Source organism: Gymnogyps californianus, chromosome 6, assembly GCF_018139145.2.
Source record: "Gymnogyps californianus isolate 813 chromosome 6, ASM1813914v2, whole genome shotgun sequence".
NCBI lineage: Eukaryota > Metazoa > Chordata > Aves > Accipitriformes > Cathartidae > Gymnogyps > Gymnogyps californianus.
Genome location: NC_059476.1, coordinates 28,453,768 through 28,478,224, shown reverse-complemented (window position 1 = coordinate 28,478,224; position 24,457 = coordinate 28,453,768). Strand labels below are relative to the sequence as shown.

General features: G+C 38.3%; 1 protein-coding gene across 1 annotated transcript; it reads right to left on the bottom strand.

Moving 5' to 3' along the window:
- Nucleotides 1-739: 739 nt before the first annotated feature.
- On the bottom strand, nt 740-23,702 carry BMS1 (BMS1 ribosome biogenesis factor). Its single transcript, XM_050899245.1, has 23 exons — nt 23,682-23,702; nt 22,927-23,162; nt 22,339-22,529; nt 20,815-20,894; nt 19,324-19,512; nt 18,688-18,830; nt 17,252-17,373; nt 16,338-16,534; nt 15,482-15,618; nt 14,078-14,904; nt 13,460-13,561; nt 12,138-12,295; nt 11,506-11,587; nt 10,458-10,534; nt 9,236-9,418; nt 7,325-7,513; nt 6,597-6,777; nt 5,996-6,054; nt 4,876-4,998; nt 3,671-3,818; nt 2,582-2,757; nt 1,973-2,134; nt 740-1,259 (listed from the first exon to the last, which is right to left on the bottom strand). Exons 2-23 carry the CDS (start codon nt 23,100-23,102, stop codon nt 1,023-1,025), a joined length of 3,939 nt encoding a protein of 1,312 aa, XP_050755202.1. The 5' UTR covers nt 23,103-23,162; nt 23,682-23,702; the 3' UTR covers nt 740-1,022.
- Nucleotides 23,703-24,457: the final 755 nt, after the last annotated feature.

The following is a 24,457-nucleotide window of genomic DNA, read 5'->3' as shown; positions in this document are numbered from 1 at the left end:
TTGAGGATGAAGTATTAAAAATACGTATATCACAGTAACTATTTGAGGCCGTAAATGGCATAAAAAAATAAATACCTCTGCTCTTCCAACAGAATGACTGTTCAAAGCCTCTTGTCATGCAGAGAAAGACTTCAACTCTCAGTTAATTTAACAGGACTGAAACCATCTACTACCTCTCCTCTCCGTTCATCTTAAGAAAGTCTAACACCATATCATCAAACCAAGCTGGCTGGACATAGGAAGATGTTCCCAAAGGAAGCAAGTTACCCCGTCTGTGCTTACCTCTCAGAAAATCACCAAGTAGTTACACACATTTGGGAGGGGTCTGATACTGCTTGCCGAGAAAGCTGCAGTCATTGAGGGATCTCCTGACAGTCTCAGCGTGCTAAAACTGGTCAAGTAACAGAAGATCTGGACAGAACACTATTTTGAAGATCTGCTTAACATCTCAGTTTTTCCACTTCTCACTAGATGCTTTCATGCAGGACCAGATGATCCTGCACAGGAAGAAGCTACTCTGGTGGCATCTGCTAGCACATCAAAGTTCAAGAATCCAAAACTCCTGCCCAGTAACAGCTGATCTTCATGCCTTTTAATGGAAGATTTGCCAAGGGCAAAATTTAGGCAATGGCTCAAAGTACTGCCAACACAGGAACACATTCAGAGATATCCAGGAGTTCTTTCTCCCACAGAAGTCCACTAGTACTAAGACAAAACACTTACAAACAATATTCTGTAATTGACATTAAAATACTTTATTGGCTAGATAGAATGTGCAGAATGGATAGAAATATACTAAAATACAAAGTCCTCCAGAATATCATGTAGAAAAACCACAATCCATACTTCTACATCTTATTTATATACATTGCCAAATGTATTCAAGAGCGTGAATAAGGTCCTATTTGCATTTTTTCTTCTCTTGAAAGCACGTCTAGTGTAGTCCAAGGCCTTTTTGTTCCTTCAACAGAAAATTGCACAGCTACCCTATTTCCTCATTTGGCCTGAAATCTGATGAAGTTTCACATACTCTTCTCTCCCTTGCTAGATCCTTTCAAGCTTGACTTCTGCCTCTTTTTCTCCCTTTGTCCCAGTATGCGATAGATTTTTTTCTTAGCCTCCTTTTGCCTCTTGAATTTCTGTTCATCCTCCTTCTGCTTAACTTTGAGATATTCTTTAAGCTGTTCCCGATGTTTTACTTTGGCTTTCTTTATCTTGTAATTATTCACTGTACTCAAAGCACTGAGTAGGGCTGATATCTAAAGCAGAAAATAGAGAATCAATAAACATACAGTTCAGTTTTGGTGAGCAAGAAACAGTTTTACCTCAGCAGAGCACCATATAATGAATCAGAGATTCAAGGCAAGTTCCTAATTATTTCTGCACCTGTTACCCAATTTCTAAAATGGTTTAATTATTTATCTTGTTAGGATAACCTTGTTAATCAAAGGTTTAATTTTTGTGAACTGATTTTGGTTAGATACTATTTAAAAGGCTATACCTAATTGCTACTATAGAATACTTAAACTGCAGTTTGGATCTTCTTGCCTTTGCAAACACTCTATAATTCTCAATTTTTGAAGCAAAGTATTTGCTTCAAGTCCTGTGTTAATAATGCATAGCAATGACAAGTCAAATAAAAGACCGTAGCTGCCAATTTAAGTCACCCATAATGTTAGAGCACTACATCCAACTGAAATACCTTACAAGTGCTGTGACAAGGACAAAAGTCATTTTTAGGGTTCAGGTGACCTACTAGTTTAAAAAATAGACACCGTCCACTCAGTGACAGTTCCATATACATATTGCGTGCCAAACAGGAACAACACAAATTGCAGGTGATAATTTTTCACTAGGAGCATATATGTCTTTAGCACTAGCAGTAGATTCAAGTGCTAAACAATAGTCAGAAATGGTCTAAGCAACACATTTACCCTTCAGGAGTCCTTGTTTCGGAATAAGTGATAATTACCTTCTTTTCATGAGGCTCCCTGATAACAGCTGGTCTCCACTGGTCTTTTGGAGTCTTGCCTTTCTTCTCAAGATTTTTAGGCTTGTTCTTAAAAGGCAGTGCCTTCTGCAGTGCTTTAGGAATGTGGAGCTTATTGAAATGCCTCTTCTCCCTTACAATAGGCTAAAAGAATGGATATAGAACATATATAAGATTCATGATCTTAAAAAGCTTTTATTTTATTTTCCATCTTTCAGGGGAAAAAACCCACACCACCACCACCACCCCCCAAAACCCCCCAAACCCAAAAAATGTTCTCTGACGTCCTTGCACCAAACTGTGAATGGTATGTTCACCCCAATTTTACTACGACAGAAGTCTCAGTAAGCTTTTAGATTATTTTATAAACTTTCATTGACCCATAACAATCTGCTTTCTGCTGCTTTATTCCCATCTCATGCCAGGAAAGACTGTGCCTTGTGGATAAAAATACAAAGTCACACATGCATATGTATGAACATGTATTTACACTGCTCTCAGTTTGCACAGGTCTGAGGCAGAGTGCAAATTTGACTGTGATCACGTTTTGTTGTTTGTTTGGTTTTTTTAAAAAAGATGTATCAAATATACCTTATAGAGAGAATCTTTGTTTTGTTTCAGTTTGATGCCTCGCTCATGCCTCAGCTGGCCTGTTGTCTTCATTCCACTCCAACTATCTTTCTCACCTGCTGGCTTCAGCAAGGATGTTACGGGGTTATAAAATGTTGGGATAGAAACAGGATACCAAGTCCTCACAAAGACGATATCTGAAAGAAAAGGAAACGTTAGCTGGCTCTGTCACAACACAGTTCATCACATCCACACTCTAAGCAGATTGCCTGAATAGAACAGATAACTAACATCTAGATCACATATGTTTGGTATATATACCAAATCTCTTGAACGTTAGGCAAAAGCAATGTAACTATTTGAACACTTAGATTCTGCAAAACCCCATAAAGTCATAAACAGTACACATTCCTGAAAAGCAGCCAGCTGAATACCACCCTATTCATTATTCATATTCAATTAAAGAACTAGCAACAGAGTTCATGTATGTATCTGTGCCTCTACTATTACTGACAAAAACAATCTGCTTTTCCTCTGCCTATTTTTATAAAATAACTAACTTGCTTTTATTTTGCACTATCCATAATTTCAATGGGTTTAGGTCATATAAACAGAAGTCATATAGACACAAATAAGCATAAACTCATGTTCTCAACATCACAGTAACACTCAGTAAACATAGGATATCACTTACCCTTATCACCTGCATAATTTCCCAAAAAGGTTAGGGAAAAAAGTTAACTAGTTACAATGCCACTCTTTGGATTTCTCAGAAAAATGTCCTTCTAGCACTTCTACCACTAAATACAATGCATCTTCATGTTCAAGGACAAAAGCATACCATGTTGTGTAAAACACTTTAAAACACTCAGAGAAATAGGTCTCCAAGACAAACCTTTTCATCTGCATACTATATGACTTCTGAGTATAACAAAGAAATCCAACATAAAATGTACTTTTTTTTAATTTCATGCTGCATCTCACCAGATATTTCATGCTCTTTGAATTCACATCTCAATTATCAGATTCCAGAGATTCTGAGACACGGCTTTTCAATCTGTGAAGCAGGATGAAAGTTGCGTGATAACTTACATGGGAAGTGCAACTTACCACTCATCAGCAACTTGTCTTCAAATGTTGCTCTGAAAGCACCTACTGGAGTTCGGAGGGCCTTTTTGATCTGTCCTCGGATACCACTCACAGTGCGAATCGCTGCACCTTCAAATTTAGCCACTTCCAACTGAGAGTTAAACATTCCCTGAAAGTGTGAATTACCCACCATCATTCAAGATGCTAAGTCTCTCTCTGTGACCTGTGTAGGCCACAAAAACGTAAGTAATTCCCACAAACGTATCTTATAAAGAAATAGGAAGAACATAACATTGTCTTTATACTAAGAGTGCTGATCGTACCAAAAACCTACTGAGCTGACTTTAAGGTAAGCTACTAAAAGTAATCTACTTAGAGTCATATACCACAGGCAAGGCTTCTTAGCATTAAATATATGCATTTAAAATTCTAAAACAGAACATATTTAAGAGAATCTGTCCAGTTCTCTTTTAAAGTCATTTGCTGGAACACAGCATACCTTAAAAGCAAGTAAGCTGCCTTAAGTTGCTAGCTGTGAGACTCTAATACAATATAGGTCTCCAAGGTTTGTGCTTCTTTCAGAAATCACAAGGAAGTCAGGAAAAATTCTGTGTATGCTTAGTGCGAATACTTGAATGCTTCGCTGTTGGGATCAGTGTTTAGTTGCTTACTGCCCCAAATCCAGAATAACCTAACCTCTTCCTGAGCCTGAAAGCCCAACTAAGGACAGATGGAAGGTCAACGAAAATTAATTTCTGAAACACTTCCTGCCCCAAACACTTTTGTAACTGTAATTGTGAAGTTCTAAGCACTGCTAGAAGTCATCTTTGATCCCAGAGCTGAAATTCACTGGGATCAAACTGCCTGAATGACACCAGGGACAGGTTCACATTCTCCAGAGGTGCTGCCACTGTAGGAAGCTAATCAGTGGGTCTGAGGAAGGAAGGCGGGCGGGGGGGGAGGAAATCACATTGAATGTGAGCCAGGAGACTGTTCCAGAATTTTTGTCTCGTTAACAATAATTCATATTCATTGGCTAATGATCAGTACCTTTAGAAACTGCACTGAAGAGAGCACAAAAAAACCCAAGCAGCTACTGAGATCCAGAACAGTACGCAACAATTACAGGGAACTTCTGCCTCAGGAAAGACAGATGGAGTCCCAGGTTGCATTCCTTCCTAATATCTGTACATGTGGTTTTACAGTATACATACCTACATACCTACCTTAATAAAAGAAGTGTTCTTAAAAATTTTGAATGGAAAACCGGTTAGCTTTAATTTCTTTACAATAGTTATGGATTTATCTAAATCAAGCACAACTCCTGTCGCAGCAATCCGGAAATCAGGCTGAAACATAGAGAGATGAAAGACACTGCTGAATGTATATTTACCAAACAGTGAAGAAGCCATTTCACTGATACAATTTCATTGCTTTAGAGTTTGAGTTCAGACTTTATAAGCTTTACAGGAGTACAGCAGCATGACAAATGCAAATTGACTTCGCACAGACTAGTTGAGGTGCTGCTGACATAACATTCCTACCATTCACTAATGAGATTTTCAGAACTGCCATTCTAATTACCTTGGAAACAATCCATGAGTCCTTGTTATCTACCTCACTGCGTTCTCTTTACGAAACAGAATCTTACTCAGACAGAAAGTCTCAAAGGAGAAGTGCTTTGTGCACTGCTGTAAGTCACTGTATTATGCTAGGGACACATGACGAAAATAGCCTTTTAATACATATAACAAGATGACTGTGCAATAGGACTTAATGCGTATTTCAGGAAGGACATAATAATCACTACTATGATTACTGTTGTGCTTATTACAATGCCACGCAAATCTTTCGTTATACATTGTATGTAAACATAAATCTACCTTTGGGTAATATATATACAACAAAGATCATATTTGATAAATACTGCTTTAATGCTATTTAAATTAATTCAGATACCCATAAACATTCTAACAAGATGCGGAGAAATCGCACTGAGGGCAAGCTTTTCCAACAGGAACATCAGTATCTTATCCTGTAAAAAGGTTTTAAAAGTTATCTAAATACTTAGTACCTGAAAATCAAGTAGGTATAAATCCTTCCACAGAAAATAATAAAGCAGCATTTGTCATTTTCGGTGTAGCAGATGAAAATTGTTAAAAAAAAAGCCTCCATCCAGTTTCCTATCTCATCACAACACACCTTTCAAAAGCTTGAGTCCATCTACTTTCTCAGTTCCTACAACATCACTGCTTTACCATATGTAAACGTTCTTCCCCAAATCTACATATTTTATCCAAAGACCCATGGAAAGCAATAATCAACATTTTGTGATAACAAACCTACCGTTGTGCCACTGACAGACTGAACTGCCAAAAATCCTGTCCCCTGAGGAGTGATGGGCCCTACAAGAAAATTACATTTAAAAATTTATGAAAAGCTTTACTACACAACATCTAACCTCTATTTAAAATCAGAAAGCTTAGAAATACATGCCAAATATTCTCAATGAATAAAACCAAAGAAAAGTTTAAAGCATCCAACCCATTACTCACATATATAGCCCCACGAAAGTTAAAGGAATGGTTAACAAGAAGTTACTCATGTACAGAAGCATTTGCAGGGCTGGGCCCATAACGTGTGCTAATGTGTCTCTGCACACAGCCAACAAATAAGGTTCCTCTTTGACATGATACAACCTAGCAGAACGCTCAGAATTTGATTAAAAGCCAAATAATTCACAAATCATTCAAATAATTCACAAATAATACGCAATTGCCTATTTTCCCATACTACTTGGTGTTATTTTATATTCCATGGGGAACACAACTTTTTAAAGACTTCTCATTCCAAAAGCTACTGGCTGTATTTCCTGATACATCCTGTAAAGCTTGAGAATTTTCTAATGATTAAGTGATACAGGATAGTAAATCCAGAACACCCTCACCCCAAAAAGTTGCTCCACAATGCATATGTTGTGGTGTGTACTTCAGAAGCCTATGACGCCCATTGTGATCTTCAATGTAGAACATGGGGATAGTCTGAAATCGCCTCCACCCTAATGAGAGGATTAAAGGATCACGTGTCTTAAGAATCTTCTTATACCATCGGTGCTTCTTCAGGCGCAACTAATTAGAAGAAAAGATGAACAATGCAGTTACAGGATAATAACATTAATTCTGAAATTCAAGCCTTAATTTTCAGGAATGATTGAAAGCAACTTCCATCTACATTAGAATTTTTTATTCAGTAAGCTTTGTATTTTCTAACATTCTCATTAACACTAGGTTGACTGGAAAGATAAAGCTAATCAGTATTTCACTCACTTTGAAGTCATGTTTGTATGCATACGAGCAAGTATTATTTTAAAAATATATATATATGTGCTAGTAACTTTTCTATAGCCACTTGTCCGTAGACCATGAACCTTAGTCCTGAGACATCTCTGCAGATGAACATTAAACAATAACTTCTTCCAGTTATCCAATTAAGCCTGTAAAAATCCAGCATCTGCTACTGCAGAGTTAATTGTGTCAAAAGCAAATCCCCTATTCAAGGGACAAAGGTTTCTCTCTCTGTTTACTGTGTCTTTAATAAATAGAAAATAAATAACTCCAGACACTCTGAAGCACGCCTGTACCGATATAAAGTGCACTCACAGCTTTGACTACATACCTGTACATATCCAACATTTCCTTCGCTGTTGCCTAAACCACCCAGGATAATAGGGTAACGAGGGTCAAAATTCAGGACAAATTCACATGGGACATTCTCAATCTCTATTCGAACATACATCCCAGGCCGGAAGCCCTCATACTGCACTCTGGTCTCATCATCTTGATCTTCAAATTCTGCTCGATTAAGCTATGTGACAAAGAGAAAGTCACCATGTGTTTTACAAAATTCAAGTATTAACAACTTGTTCATGAGGTGCCAGTTCTATTTAAAACATGCTAACACTTATATAAATCTTTTGGGAAAGATCTGATAGGTTTTGTGACTTTTTATTCAGAGCAAGATCTCTGCCACCATGAATTCCTTCCAATTTGAAATCCCAAGTGGGCCTGTTAGTCTACTTGAAAGACAGTACCCAAGAGAAGCAAATGACTGAGTGACTTCTGATATACCTTTCATAATGATGACTTTGGATTTTAAAGATACAACTGTCAAAAGTATGTTTTTGATTTAGGAGCCCAAGTACTTTTTAAAGTTAACGTCCTGATCTTTAAGGTGTCACTTCATGATGAGGGTGGGCTCCCATCTTACTCAGCAGCTTAAAAATATTTCTGTGCATCCTCACACTGTATATCATCAAAAGGGTCTTATAAAGCTCTTCTGTACCACAGGAATATAGATAGTGTGTAAATATTTAACAAGATACCCTTGTGAATAACAGAAGCCTCACCCTCCTGTTCTAGCTTCTGATGTTCAGCTACCTATAAGACGTCATGTTTAAGCAAACTAATTATTAATTTCATTTCTCAAGGTATTGAGATATGGCACAAATCTTCTGGTCGAAGTTTATTTTTCTAGAAGCCTTTACACATGCCCAGTTTGAGATCCTTGCCCTTCCATCCTGCAATAGGAGTATTGCTAATATGTATTTCTGTAACAGACCTCAAGTGAAACAGTTGTAAATTGTCTTGTGTTCTTTTACTGGAATGTCCTCCTTTACGCTTTAAGTGCTCTTAGTAAGTACATCAGCATACCAGAGCTTATATGATCACTTATGACAGAGGCTAACGCAAGAAGGTAACCATTAATTTAATGACTATTTAGGGCAAGATTTTGTCAGAAGAGAAGACAGTAAAGTTATTAGCAATGTAAGGCAATGTTCTTCCAAGTCAGCCAAAGAAAGAAGCTACTTCTAAGCTTACAAGATCTTATCTAAAAAACCAAGGCATGGAACAAAATCAACACCTCCAATTCTGGATACAGTTACCCTGAAGACTCCTACCACACATACAGAGCAATGGTCATCACTTATTTTTTCCTTAAAATAACCTGGCAGTTTGATAAGAAAGGCTGCCACGCAGAACTTACTTATCGGTTAATAACATTGCAAAAATCACACTAAAAATAATACCGGAAAAATATTTGACACAAATTAGTATGAGAGATTTTCACCTTCCTACACATAAAAGGATGACTTTTTTCCGCCCGCCCCCCCCCCCCCCCCGCCTCCTCTTCCTGGAGGAGAACCCTCTCTCTCATGTTTTGGTGGTTTTTGAGACCTGTCATGCTAGTTCCACCACTAAGGGACAAATGGATAACTGTTAAAAACTTTTAAGTAGATGAAGTTTAGATGACACACCCTGACTTATTCAGTGATTTAGAATATGGTTAACTACTTAAGTCAATTTAAATTAAGCTTTCAGTTATTTGGCTTGTTTGCTTTTTCTTTCCAGCTAATGGAATCAAAAAGTTCAACCATAAAAAAATCACAAGCATGTATTTCTCTGTGTGTACTTTCTGAAGTAGCTCCTGAATGTCATGTGTGTCTCCAGGAAAAAACCTTTGGGCAAAATCTGCAGGGTATTTTTGAAGACATATAGCCAGATAAATTGCCAAGTTAACAGCTTGTACCTGTGCTTGTTTATGCATTTCTTCTTTAAGATCATCAAAGTATGTGGCATCCCCTTCATCATACTCTGCATCAAACATTTCTTTCAGTTTCCGTTTCTTGTCCATGCGCTCCTTTTTCTTTTCCTCCTCCTCAGGTTCTGGTTTAGACGTTTTTCCATCTTCCTCCTCTTCTTCACTTCCAGACTAATCAACAGTAAGTAATCAAAGATGTAAAACAGTTCACTGAAAACAACCCATTCTGATTAACAGGTTAATATATATTATTAAGTAATATTTTGTCATAATGCAAATTATTAGACACTTTTAAAATATTTCAATTTTAGACAGAAATTATTAAGTTATTCATACAAGAAGATGTAACTTCAGCAATGACCACAACATTTCATGATCTAATCACATCCCTTTTCACTGAGAAAACTTCGTGACTTAACATTTATTTTAATGTCAGGGAACATACCCTAGAACTGACCTATCTGTTATTCTGCAGCTAAAATAAGCATACATAATAAAAGAGGAAAAAAAAGTAATTGTTGACAGCATTGAGTAATACTGTGCTGGAAGGCAGCACTCTAGAGGCCAGAGAGGAGGAAGTTTGTTCACAGACCATTTGGAAACTGCCAAAATGATACCGTTACCCTCAATTTTATAATGAAATGCAAAGCCATCAAGTTGTTCAGTCCGAAAAAAAATTGATTTTTCAATCTGTATTGTCACAGACAACTACAGCTTTGTTCTTGGAAGATATCCAAGCCACAGCACAAAATTGCTTCCACCAGCCTCTTTTATGCAGATATGAGGAATGACTTGGAAACTGTGTCAGTTTCCACAATTTGTTGTGTTTAAACAGAGCTCTATACTCTTCTGCATAAGATGAAATGACATAGTACAAACAGTTATGATCACATTTGGTTTTAAAATACTTCTCTCATACCTCCAGATCCTCCAGCTCTTGATTAAGCCTGACACCTACTGTTAAATAAGCGAGATGACTTCTCCTACATAATTAACTTTAAACAATGAATCAGTTTGAGGCTAAAAACATGCCATTCTAGATATTTATAGGTTCCGAAGTCTGTAATAGATATACCTTTTCTTCCTTGTTCCCATTGATTTCTTTCCTATTGATTTGTGAAAACTAGATTTATTACATAGCATGCCTATCACTTGATCAGGAACTCATATACATGTATGTTGCTAAAGAACATAAAAACACAGGTCAGACCTCATCTCCTTCAGCAGCACGCTTTCCTTTGTGCACAACACCGGTTTCAAGATCTTCAAAATCTCCGTACAGTTCTTCTGCAACAACAAGCACCCGAGATATCTGACAGTTAACCATTCTGTTATACTGCAGTTAACCATTCTGTTGTATCGTTCCATACAATTTCTCATCTTTTCAGTATTGTGTATTCCTCAGTACTGCTTTGTAGATTAGCTTTCTTCCCATCAACAGTTTTATAAGTCTGTTCTGCCCTCTCTATAGTTTCAGCTGAAACTTCTCAGCTGCACTCCAGTGGCTCCTCCTTTTTCCTTTCAATACCTTTATGATTTCAAAAATGTAAATAAAGTTTAAATCATTCCAAAGGATGACACAACACATTAGTTAGCACTCTAATGACACCAGACACCAGCAGAGCAATCGAGTTCCTATCTTTAATTTAAAAAAATAAAATTAATGAAATATTTTAATATAGCAGACAATTTTTAAGTTAAAAACAAATGCTTATAGAAGCCTGTCAAACAATAATCATTTTGCATATAAGATACAGCCATATTATTAGAATTTTCTAAATATTTCCAATCTAAAAAAAACAAACAAAACCAACACCTCCAAAACATCTGAAGATAGATCCCACTTTTCAGCCAAATGTGAATGACCAGTTTGTCTTCCCATTAAAGAAGAATTTCTGCTTATTTCTACTGAGACTATCCAAAAGAATAAACCATACACAGAGGATGAATAGCTAAACTCAGACACATAACTCAAAGTTGGCATGGCCATACGTTGACTAAGGACTCCATTTCCTAATTTAAATTATATACCATATTTTTCAAAGAATAAATTTTCAGAATGTGCTACTTGCCTACTGTTTGTACAGAAATTTACAGCAATGTTTAATTATATTAGTATCTGTATAATACTTTATGTAAGTTTGATAAAATTTGCAAGTATATCACTAACGCAAAACATTCTACATATGTAATTACAAAGTCACACTTTTCTTAAAAATCCTGTATACATTAATCATTTTTAGAAGTCTTACACATACCATCTTCCTCCAACAGCTTTGCTGCATCTTTATCATCTTCCCACTTTCCAGTAACAAAGCAGTCTCGAATACTGCTCATAACCTGCAAAATAATAGTGTCATTGCCTTGTACAGTTACAGCTTCTCATCAACGGAAACATTCTCCAATATGTTCCCCACTCCTCCATCAGAGATACCACCTCAGAGACAATCTGATATTCTCATGCACAGCTCCACATCAAGACATCATTACCAAAACTACATAATGCCTCAGCAAAAGCAGGAATGTGAAACCAACTCAACTCTTGCCCAAAGGTCTTTACACTAACAAGGGCTCTACCCTACATGATATTTTCACTCAGGATTCCCCTGCTTTTTACTTTTTGGTAAGTAAATAGCAAACTATGATCCACCAAATAGTCAAGAGAGCCAAGCATTAAATTGACTTATTCTAACTTTCCATTCCTGTAAGAACAGACCGTGGAATCTGTTAGCTAATAAATACTTCTAACGATAGCAAGTAGCAGAAGATATGACACTGTGGCTGTAGCTCCCATAGGTCTGTTTCAATGACAACTCAGTAGTACTTCACGAGACACAGCCAGGACATAACCAGTATAGGATATGCAGAAGCAATTATCCAATGGTATTACCTCTTCTAAATCCCAGTCTTGCGGCTTTTCTATCAGAAATTTGGAGCAGTCAAGAGCATTAGCCTTCTGCTTGGATGCTTTGTCTGGACGGCTGACACGAAACAAACCTCCAAGTTCATCACCTGCATCCTCACCCTCATGGTCCTCATCCTCGACAGCTAAATGAAACATACAAGTTGTGATTATTTCCCCCACAGTACATGGATTACATTCATTAACAACCTTTCTTCTGCCTTATGTTTCTCAATAGCTGCAGTAGTTTGAGGAAAAAAAAAAAAAAAAAAGAGGCAAGCTAAAAGTAGTTTTAAATATAAAAGACTGAAGAAAAAGGTACACTGATCCAGTGTAAGAGTTAAATTAATACCCTCACAAGGACAAAATAAGGTGAGCAGCAACCAGGGAGATACTATACACTGCAATCATAGTGAACTTCAGTTGTACAGTTGTTCCATATGGAAAGATGTAATTCATTTCACAAATTCCACATAGTTCAAATTTCTTTGAACAACCTGAAATCTGGTTCTATTTGCATGACTGCAATCATCTGAAAAAATATTGCCCGGTAAGTAAACACAGGATGTTCATTCAATATCATAAGTAGAAACAATACCAAAATGATCCGTGAATAGAAATGACATTAAGCTAGTCTGTAAATCAAGAATACCAGACTTGAGAATCTGTCAGCACATCTTCCCGCTCCTGCACTGTGGAAGGTTTACAAAAGCCAAATTCTCATCTTGTTCTATAGCAGTTCTGCATGATGAGGTTTGCACACTCAGACAACCACCAGAAAAGTTGTGAATTAAACAGGACAAATTACATAAATAGCAATTTTCTCTTCCTTTTAAGCCAGCTAACTTTTTTTTTCTTGACAAACACCCTTATTACAGACATGATAATATTAAGTCACGTCTAAGAGACTATTCCACTCTCAGTCACTGTGAGACAGAAATTCCTGAGCCAACAAACGACATCCCTTTATGAAACACATCCATTACCACAATGGATTTGCATAATATCTACCAAATAATTATAGAAATGACCGAACTTTAAATGTTTGGGGGGAAACAGCTGTACCAGAAAACATGAGTAACAACTGAGTAGTCTGGAAAATGAGCTCCAAATGCTTTTTATGGGAAGAGTAAAAGCTGTCTTTATTACAATTATTAGTGAAAATGAGTATCAGCAACTAAAAAAGTCAATTAACTCTCCTCAAGCCTCCCACCAAAAGGCAGTGCTCAAAGATTCAGACTTGCAAACTTGGTAACAGCTAAAAAGGTACCATATATTAAGACAGTACAAGTTTCCAAACAGATTTGTACCTGTTCCATATATGAGTTTACGAAGATTGGGAGTTGAACGTTGCTGTCTTAGAAAGGCCTGAGCTGCCTTCTGTGTAAGGTCCTCCTTCCACTTAAGTGCACCTGAAAACGGAAAAAAATTGCATTCTACCTCCAAAAAAGAACAAAAATTAGGAGCTACACAAATGATTTAAATAAAGACATGACAAGAGGCTTAAGAAGTATAGACACAACCCACAGTTTCTTTTTTTCATACTCCATATATACACAGAAACATAAATTGTGGCTAACAAATTATATCACTCATTTTTTTTCTGATGAGTCCTAATTTTAGGACAAAATTTTAAGAGATTATTAGCAATAGTAACAGATTTGTTTATTTTCATGATGATACATGTCTTCTTTACACACTTGCAGAATGGGTGAGGTTGAACGGGACTTCTGGACGTCATCTTGCCGAGCCCCACCTGGGGTCACCTAGAGCAGGTTGCCCAGCACCATGTTCAGATGGCTTTTGGAGTATCTCCAAGGATGGAGATCCACAACTTCTCATTATATAATATTTACGAATTATAATAGCCTTTAACAATGAACCCAATTAAAAATGGACAGTAAAAATTTTTAACATTTATAGTCTACCTGTCGTGTCGGCAGAAAAATCTATTTTTTCTTCATACTCCTCTTCCTCTCTCAGTAGATTCTCCACATCATCATCCTCATCTTCTACAGCTTGAAGTTTAGTCTGTCTAATACTATCAGTTTTCTTTGCTTGAATGTGCCAAAATCCCTTCCTATTTGACTCTTCAACTTCTAATTCATCATGTGATCCTTCTTCATCATCGCCCTCATCGAGGGAAGAGTTTTCAACCTCAGATTCTGATGCCTCTTCTGCTGTACAGTTTCCCGAATCTGTAGTGAGCACTGCTTTTCTTTTCAGACTGTGATCTGAGATCTGTGATCTCATTTCTGTATCTTCACTATTTATTTCATACTGCTTAGATTCAGCTACTCTTTTGCTTGCAGCCTCAAATTCACTATCTGAGTTTTCATTTTCGTAAGTCCTTTGTTCCTCCTCCTCCTCCTCCTCTTCCTCCATCTCGTTCTCTTCAGGGGCAGTTTTTCCTTCTTCTCCTTCAGAACTCATCTCAAGATCGTCATCACTGTCTGCAAATGCTGGCAGTTCATTCACAACTTCTTCTTTAGCCACCTCTGTTTTCAGACGTTTGGCTCTCCCAACAGCCATCTCTTCCCCTAATAGCTCTCTGTCACTTTCTTCCTCAGCGTCATCTTCATCATCGCCATCACTTCCATCCTCAGACATTGCTGCTTCTTCTTCTTCTTCTTGGTCGTCTTCCTCATCACTTACTGCACCATCATTTTCTTTCTCCTCTTCTTCAAATAATGCCTTCCGACGTACTCTTCCAGTCTTCAAATCAATCTGTCTCTCTTCTTTTGGCATCACAAACCTGTTTTCCCAAAGTTCACATTTGGGGTAAGATGGTAAAGTACAAGGAAATTTTAATGAGACAATGAAGCTTCATGTTAATATTTAAAAATATTTTTTAATTTTTTTTTTATTTTTTTTTTTTTTAAACAGAGCAAGGTTATGGAGAACACTAAAAAGGCAATGGAGTTCTTTAAGTACAGAACGCCTCTTAATTCAAGAATATACCCTACGTTATAGCCATAAATAATTCCAAGAAATTTCTTCATTTTCCATGGAATGAAAATAGGTTATACAATGAATTTTACTGAAGATTATGATTGCCATTCTCCAGAACTCTGAAGAAAAACAGAAATACGTTACTTAGGGCTATATCAGCAAAGAATTCCTGGAAGGCAGGACTATACTGCTTGCAAAACTTTTCTAATATCAGTTATTTCTATCTCAAAATACACGTGGCATATGAGTAGTCTCAGAAGAGGAAGAATTAGGCAATAAGCCATTCTACAAATTGTGCTCTATTGAGAATTTTTCCTAAATTAGAGCCTGAAATTAGAGATTCATTCATACTCAAACACTGCTCAGCATTGAAAACTTACTCTTGTTCTACATCTTCTGAACCTAAGGGTCTAGAGTCCATGAAGAGAGAGACCTTGCTTGACGCCATCTTAACATCAATGGCTGAATGTGTGGAGATGAGGCTCTGAACTAGTTCGTGATTTGGTCTCACTTCCTCCTGGAAAGCCAAGATTTTACTCATTTTAATTGAAAAGTAAAAACAAACGTCTAATGAACAGCTAACAGAGTCATTATTCTGCCTAAAACAGTAGAAATATGCATATGCAAGAAAAAATTCCAAAGCATTTTAAATAAACATTTTCTCAGAATAGCAAGGTCTCCCTTCCCCTCTTCACATTTCAAGAATGCATACAATATTAACCCAAGAAAAATTAAAGAGGGCCTCCTTCACAGTATGCAGCCACTACAGTACATATCAGCAAGCACACATTATCATAGACCCAAACATTTAACACTTAGCACAATACAGGGGAAAACAGCTGAATTCAATCTGTTTGCGTGCAAACGTTTTCCACCTCTCCCTCTGACCAGTCAAATCCTGTAAGTGTTCTCCCACAATCACCCTGCCCTGCAAAATAAGTGTGATAATATCCTAGTACCAGGAGTTTTTATAAATCTTAAGTCAATGTTTGGAAAGTTTATGAAACTAGGTACTTATTATTAACTGATCCTTCAAATGTTTTGCACAATATTTTACACAGAGATAATAAAAATATTCCTCCTCTGAAATTACTAGAGGAGAAAAAGAAATTGCCCGCTACAAATACATACGGATTGATTATTTTAAAGCAGCTTATTTTTAAACACTTATTTTGACTCTACAGATAAAAACTACGTTTTGCAAAAGAATTCAAGTCACCAACAGCATTCCCTTACCTCTTCTTTTTCATGAGCATGGCTTCCACCAAGGTCAATATAAACAGCATCTTTATCATATACAATGCCCCCAACTCCTGAAAGAGGGGCATAGACTAGTTTCTCTTTCTCATTTAAAGAACGCTTCTTTTGCTGTTCAGGTAGAGCACAGGGGTCTGGTAGGAAACTCACATCACTCACAGTAAAGTCTCCTACACCTGGGGTGACAGACAAGGGAAGCAATAAGGTTTTCATGAAGTTTTGATTCTGAAATTTGTACAATTCACCACGAAGAGATTAAAAAAAAAAAAAAACCCAAACATTGTAGCATTCAGTGATTCATCATCAACAGTGAGCTCTGTATCGAACATCCAATTCTTCTGCCTTACCACTGAACTTAGAGAAGCATACGTAAGTTCACCAGAATACTGCAAAGCTTTGGGTTTGTTTGCTTGTTTTTAAATGAGAAAACTAGCAACTCGCTTTTCTGAGTAGGTCTGTAAATTTATTATTAAAATATTTCTGAATTTAAGCTTCTAAATCATTCACTTAAAATATTAAATTTATTCAATGAATATGAGAACTTTTACATAAGCCAAATTTACTTTTCACTATTAGGGCTGGTATGTTTTGCACTTCAAGCACCTTTTAAAGCGAAACACCTTTGAAAAACTTCAGACGCTGCCAATATTGTGGTTAACACTACAACAAAACTGCACAATTACAAGCAAAACTATTTACAAGGATTTATTTTTACAAAAACATGTATTATGAAAAATAATTTCCAAAAGCATAACATGTATTTAGAAAGGTGAAAAATCTATTTTACCATGTACAGTTTAAAGACACAAATCATTCCACAATAAAAATAGCAACAGCTATGTTGTTACTCATAGGCCAGTACAAAAACAGTTTTAAGAATCTGATAAAATTACCTGGCATATGAATTTGACTTTTGTTTTTTAGGTGTGCTCCTCTCAAGTACCCATAAAGTGATATCTTCCTGTCACATTTGGGATTGATTCGAACATCTTCCGGGTTTGTCAACTCTTCCATTCTACCCAACATTCAAAAAAATAAAAAAAAAAAGTTAGAATATCCAGCAGTCCTAATAGTAACTTTTGAAAAAAGGTAATTTAAGAAAAGAGAATTGCGGCATCACTGCTGCCACTGTGTGCTCTGCAGACTCTAATAATCAAAATAGAATGATCGTAAGAAAAAACATCCATGGAAAAAAAGATCTTTCAAAAATATTTTAAAATTGTATTTTAAAACTTGTATAATCATGTTCAACAATATATTTCCAGAAGACTTACTGACATTTCACTAAACATGTACTACTTTCTTAGCACATTTTAATTACTGTTTATATGCTTTCCACACACAACCCTCCTCAAATCAATTTTGCCATTAGAGGGAAAACAGCTGAAAGCCGCATTCCCTGCGGCCACACAATATCTTCTTTTCCCTAACAATGGCGGTGAGCAACACAAAAACTATCACAGGAAAGGGGAGAGGGAAAGATTGGCTGTGTTCAGGCAGATGAGGGGGAGACTCCTTCCAGAGCTCCTTTCTACACTGTACAAGGGAGGCAACACAAACACACAGCCAAGGAAGAGGGCTGGGGACACGCGCTGGCTGCAGATCAGCTTAAAACTGATCCAACCACCAAAATAATTTTAACAGTTATAGCAACCTAAAACAAAGTTACTGAAAGACTACAGAATTTTTTTTCTCATTTTTCCCTCTCTTTGCTTTGTGTCTTTTGCAGGACTTTGCATGATGCTTATCTACCTCTGACAATTTTTTCTAAAGAATTAGAGCTTTGAAAGAGACTTGTTCTAGGCAACTTGGATTCTTGTGGGAGTTTAATCATAACTGTAAGCACTCTGGCAATAAAATATGAAGGTGAGGTAATTTCTCAGGTAGGCACAGCCACCATCAAGATTACTTTCATGTTCCAAAGAGAATGTGAATCAAATGCTATATGTGGAGATGGAACAGAAGGAATGTTCCAGGGAACTCAAGAGGACTAATTCACCAGCTGTTGTTAAATTGCTGGAATGCTGTTTCTTTTCCACAGAAATTCAATATAATCATCCACAAGCAGGATTATTTTAATTTTTTTTCCGTGTTTCAAAAGTATTTACAATATACCAAAGGCCTATCTACACGATCTGATGCAAGCGAAAACCAAACAGCTAGTTATTGGCACAGACCTGAAGAGTATGCTTTCATTTCCCCAAAGCCATCTAGATAACACTAAATACCCGTTCACACATAGAGCTGACTGGCTCCAATATTGTAGTTTTTTTTAAACAGCAAGGTGCTATCTATGCTGAGATTGAAGAACAGAGAGGAAAGCACACACCTGTCTGCGAGAACATACGGATGAGATGTTTGCCAAGTAAGAGGTCGGAATTTCATAACTGAGATAAAACGCCCCAAATTGTGAATTTCCTGCTTTTGATATTCTCCGTGAACCATCCCAGACAGATAAAACAGCTTAGCACCCTAAACACATTAAAAAGACATAAAAACATTAAACATCAATTTAATACCTATGAAACTAAAAAAAGGTAATGCAATTCTAATTTGTAAATCATAATCGGAAATTGCAGGTTACAATTGGTTCCAAAAGATCAAACTAACTAGTTTACTTCAACATGAAAATTGCCCCCTAAATCTTTGGGGAAAACAATTCACATCCAGAAAACCTCGTACAAAGGTTAATTTGTCTCTCAGACCTACAAGCAGATCCTACAGACCTTTTTACTGGTATCACATGTTTAATAGCACAGTCACAGTTTAATAGCTGGGATAGAAAATAATTACACCAATATTTTAGCAAATAGAAGATTACATAATCTGATACAACACCAGCATTGTCCATTTATAATATTATTTAAAAGATGTGAGAACATAATAAACACTGAAGTATTGCCCCACTTTTAATTTAGCTTCCATAATGCAAAATAGATGGAAAAATGAATGTTGAATGTCATACCGGATACACTTCAGTCCAGAATCTGTGCTTTAACTTCTTTTTAGTCTTCTTTAATTGTTTGTTGTTCTTGAATGTATCCAGGTGGGTAAGAACTCCCATAATTTTGGGAAAGCCATGTACCTGACAAATGTTCAGGAATTCAAATGTTTCCATCTCAAATCCAAAGCTGGCATCAATAAGCATTAGAACCTGAAAACACAACATTAGCATTTCACTAACACGAGCTAATTTCAAAGACCACACCTTTAAAGTCATAAGCTTCTTGGGAACCAAAATCTTGCAAAAAGTTTTGTTCTTTATTTTCATACAACCTGAAAATCAACTTTGGCTTTTTGATTAAAGTATGAATCTTAGCTGCTTTAGAAGTTAGTGGGGCTTAGGAAATCAAATGTCTTCTTCCAGTCAATCAAATCTCCTTTATATAGATTTGATATGCTTGTTGTCTCTGAGAAAAGTGTAGAAGAATAGGCTGCTCTACGAATGCAATAATATACAGTATCATAATAAAGTCTGAACAGGTGTCTACTTGGTGACTTTAAAATATGCAAAATTGAGTATCTTCCAATATTTGCAGGAATGTATGAGAAAATTAGTAAAATTTTTATATCTGTGTCTCGGATGCACTAATGCCTCTAAGGCCAAATCTTTTGGTAAAATGAGACAAACTTACTTCACACATTGCAATTACTGTTATGCATCACTAAAACGCACTGACACAGGAAAACAGCATCCAACAGTCACGTGAAAATGGAAGCAAAGTCGTATTAGGGCCTCAGCACTTAAGAACTTAAAACACATGGGAACTGATGACAGATCTGCAAGCGATCATGTAATCTCAGCCTCCTAACAATAAAATCAAATAGATTCTCAGCATCACCATGTACATGCAGAATCTCAAACATCCATCACATCTGCTAATAGAAAATTTTTGTATTTTTTAATAAATCTCCCTTCCACAAGTAGAAAACATGCGAATATTTAGAAAACGCATGTATTTAGATATTTAAGTAGTTAATACTTACATAAGGATCCCAGAGTGCATCAAATAAAACCAACCAGTAAACTAATACGTATTTCTACTTTATATGTTAGCTGAAAAATTCTTGACTAAAAACCATTTTCAGATTTTACATGGTTTGACCAAATCCTTTAATGAAAAGTCACTTTATCACCTTGGCTTGTTTTAAGATCTTCCATTAGAAGTTTACCAGTTGCATTAGCAATGAAGTTCAGTTGCATTTCCCTTCTTCCACATCCTGCCCACCACCACACACACACTTTATTTCCCCTCACCCCCAGGATAAGGAAAGTCCTACAGGTTGTTCCAGAATATTAGGTTTATTGTCGAGCTTAGTCCTGTTCTCTCTGAAACCAAAGACAGTTTTGCCTTTGATAGCAATGGGTAGAGAAATCAGACATTGGTGCAGTCTAGTCAAAAGTAGTATTTTCAATATAAATTACAGTAGAAATCACATGCCATTGCTAACTTACCAAATCAGCAACTTTGGCAAGGTCAATCATTGTGTTAATGTCACATCCACATTCAATAATAGTTAGCCTGCGTTTTTTACCTGAAAACAGAATTAAGAATCAAAAACTGAAACCGAGGGAGCAAACTAATTAGTCCACTGTTTTCTTTTCAGGTCACATTCCTGAAGGTCCTGAAGAGTATCCGGGACTCAAATTCTTGTCTAGTGTATAGATTGTCCAACATGCACCATTGTAGAAGTGCCTGTTTTCAAATGTTTATAATTCTGCTAAATTTCAACTTTTTGGTTTAAAATGATCAGGTTGAGCACATGTTTTCACAGGAGTTGTTTGGTCTTTTCCAAAAACAATGCTAATAGCAAAAAAAAGTTGGTTTTTTTTTTACTTTGGGGAAAAAAAAAAATCTCTGCTCCTTTTCTCTTTAGTGTTCCAGAGTTAATACTGTGGATTTTATTTTACCACATATTTTTGTTCTTTTGATATTATTAGGAAAAATACACTCTGTTCTAGCCTTTAAAAAAAAGGGTAAATGTACATACCAAAAAATTTCTTAACGTGCATCCAAATGAGAAAAAAGTAGCCACTGTTAACTTGGCTTGACTAACTTGAGTTAGCTAACTGAACTTTAGACAACAGGAATAACAACTTTAAACAACTATAGACAACAGGTACCATGGTTTTTTTCTTCAGGTTATCAATTGCAAAATTCAACCCTTGAGTCCCAGTAGACCAATCAGGAAATCCAATTTAACACATCAATTTGCCTTTCCATTTTTTCTTCCCCGTATTTGTCAATTATTCCTTGCAAAAATGAGATTTATTAGTTAAAGCCTCTGAAGAATCTACCTGCACCAAACATACCGTTGTCTGCGTCCAAGCAAGATCTCCCTTACAAACTGGTTCCTTGAGCTGCTGTGGGCTGTGCTCCCCCTGGAACCTCCATGATCCCCCCCGTAATATTCAGGGGAAAGTATGAAGGGAACAGACTACGACAAGTGGATACTGGGACTGAAAACTTAACAAAAAAGAAAAGGAACTGACCAGGGCGTGAGGTGGAGAAATGTACCTGGAAACGGCTAAGCAAATTAATTGTTGGCTTAAGAAAGTAAGGGACACAAAGATGGCATTATAGGACAGGGAACCAGAAAGAATGGGAAACACATGTAGTGGGTTAAGATGAAGCCAGAGAAAAACAGTTCAAAAGGGAAAACAGAACCCAGTGGAAAAGGAAAACTTGGGAGAAGTTTGGGGGATGGAAGAAACTGGGAAAAAGCCAGAAAGGGGGGAAAAAAAAAACCCAACAATTGGGATCCCAGCAGAGTGGAAAACAGGTTTAGAGGGACAAGTCCCCCAAAAGCCTAAATCTCACTATTCTTTTACTGTTAATAAGTATGCCTGATAACACATCCAAATGGTTTCTTCAAACTGACCAAAAATTATGAGAACATGAACACGTCCTACCAATAAAAGCAAGACAAATAAGATGCGCAAAATAAGCATTTCCATTTCTCATATCTTTGTTCTCACCTGAAACAATTGTAACAGGACCCCGGATTTCAACCAGTTTTTGCCTTGTGAAGTTCTTAATGAGACATTTTATTAAGGTGCTCTTCCCAACCTTGGGAGGGCCGACTACAACCACCACCACAGGAGGTGGCTCCAAAGGAGTACGGTCAACCACAGGAATGTGATGTTTTTTAGTCTTCAAATCCTGAGTTCTGAGAAGAAATTTGTAATAAATAAATACAAGAACTTAAAAAGCAGTAACATTTATTTTTTGAAAGTCTTCAGTATTTGCCAAAGCTTGGACACAAAGGTTCACCAAGAGCCCAGATACTAATGTGTATGTGGAACTCCCACCAAGTCCAAGGAGCTACACCCATTTTTTTCTATTAAAACTAACACAGCTGTACCACGTAACACAGATGTAGAAAGCATCACACTTCTGACACATGTATGAACGACAACATGAGCTGGTGAATGACGAAAGCTATGTGAGCACACCAGTGAAAATTACACTATGTATATCTCTACACAAAGTAACAAATAAACCCCAGCCAACACCTATCCATCCGGCCGACCCTGTGTGCCCTATAACCAATTCCGATTTCCTACCTATGGAAAGTTCTGGCCATCCGCACAGCAGACTGGACCGTAAAGGCTTTGGGGTTTCTCTTCCGTGCATTCTCCTCATCTCCTATTCCTAGGTCATTGAGATAACGTTTCCTTTTCTTCTCTGCCTTTGGCCCACTATGCTTTGCGCGATGCTTCTTCTTCTCTTTCTCCTCCATCTTACTCTTTCAACAATTGTTTACAATCAATACGTGACACAGATTGCCTCTATGTGTGATCTGACATAGGAAGAAAATGCAGTTAGCACATATGGCATACACATACAGCATACCTGTGAGAGAACAGCAGCACTATATAAACGTTACTTAACCACCTCTGAAAAAATAGCTAGTTTATGTCCTGCCTGGCCGCACACGAGAAGCGCCAAAGCCCGCCCAGCGCAAAGCAGTACTCCTGGCAGCACCCAGGCCCTGCGCGTCGGGCACCACGCTCTCGCCACCACGGCCGCAGGGATCGGCCCAGCCCGGGCTCCGTGCCCGGCAGGACGCGGGTCTCCGGGCAGGCCAGCAGCCTGCTCCCGGCGGTGCGGGCCCCCCACACGCAGCGGCGGGCACGCGGCGGTGCGGGCCGGCGCAGAGGGAGGGCCGCTACTTTACTCCGGGCAAAGCCGACTTCCAACGCCACCGCGGCAGGGAGCTGCCGGGCACGCCGCGGGCCGGCCCCACGCCCCCTGAGGAGGAGGTTGGGGAGAGGGTCCTCCCGCAGGGCGCTCCCCACGAGCCGCCGCCGCCACCTACCCGTCCCGCCGCGCCGCACGCTCCGCGTGGGCCCGCACCGACCGTCCCGCTGTGGCGACCCCCCGGAAACAGTGGCTGCGCCCGGAGTTCCGGGAGAAGCGGCTCCGGCGGAGCTCTATTGCCGGCACACACGGCGGCAGCCCGACGGCGCCGGGACGCGTCTGGCCCCTCAGCGGCGTTAGGCGCGCTGCGGCGGCCCAGCACCGCCGGGCCGGCACCCCGGGAGCCGGTCCGTGACTGCGCCTGATTTGTGAATAAATAACTTTCCCGCAAGTGGTGTGAAGGTCCGCGATAGCTGTCCGGCCGTGCTTGCCGCACAGCACCAGGGGCTGAGGAGGCGTGCGGCCCCTGCGCCCCGCCAACGGCGGGCGGCCGCTGGCGGCTCGGCTGCCCGGCGCCGCTCGGGGGTTCCCGCCTGCTGCCGCGCAGCCTTCGGGGCTGTCCCCGTACGAACTGGCTGCCGTGGCCCCAGAAATCAATGTGGAAAAGATCTTTTTTGAAAAAAGAAATCCTTACCAAGGACTACGGGAGGGCAAACAAGTCAGAGGGTAAAAACCTATGAAGGGCTTTCCAGTGCTATGAACTGGAACGAAATGTACTTAGACGGGGGCTTTTTTCGGATACCAAGTCCACCACCCTGTAAGGACATGACTGGGCATGCAGGAGGCAAGGTACTCCAGGTGAGAAGTGAGTAGTTGTTTATCTCAGGCCTGTGCCTATGCCTTAAGGCAAGTCCTCCTGAAGTTATTTATAGGTACAGGCCCTGCTTAATTAAG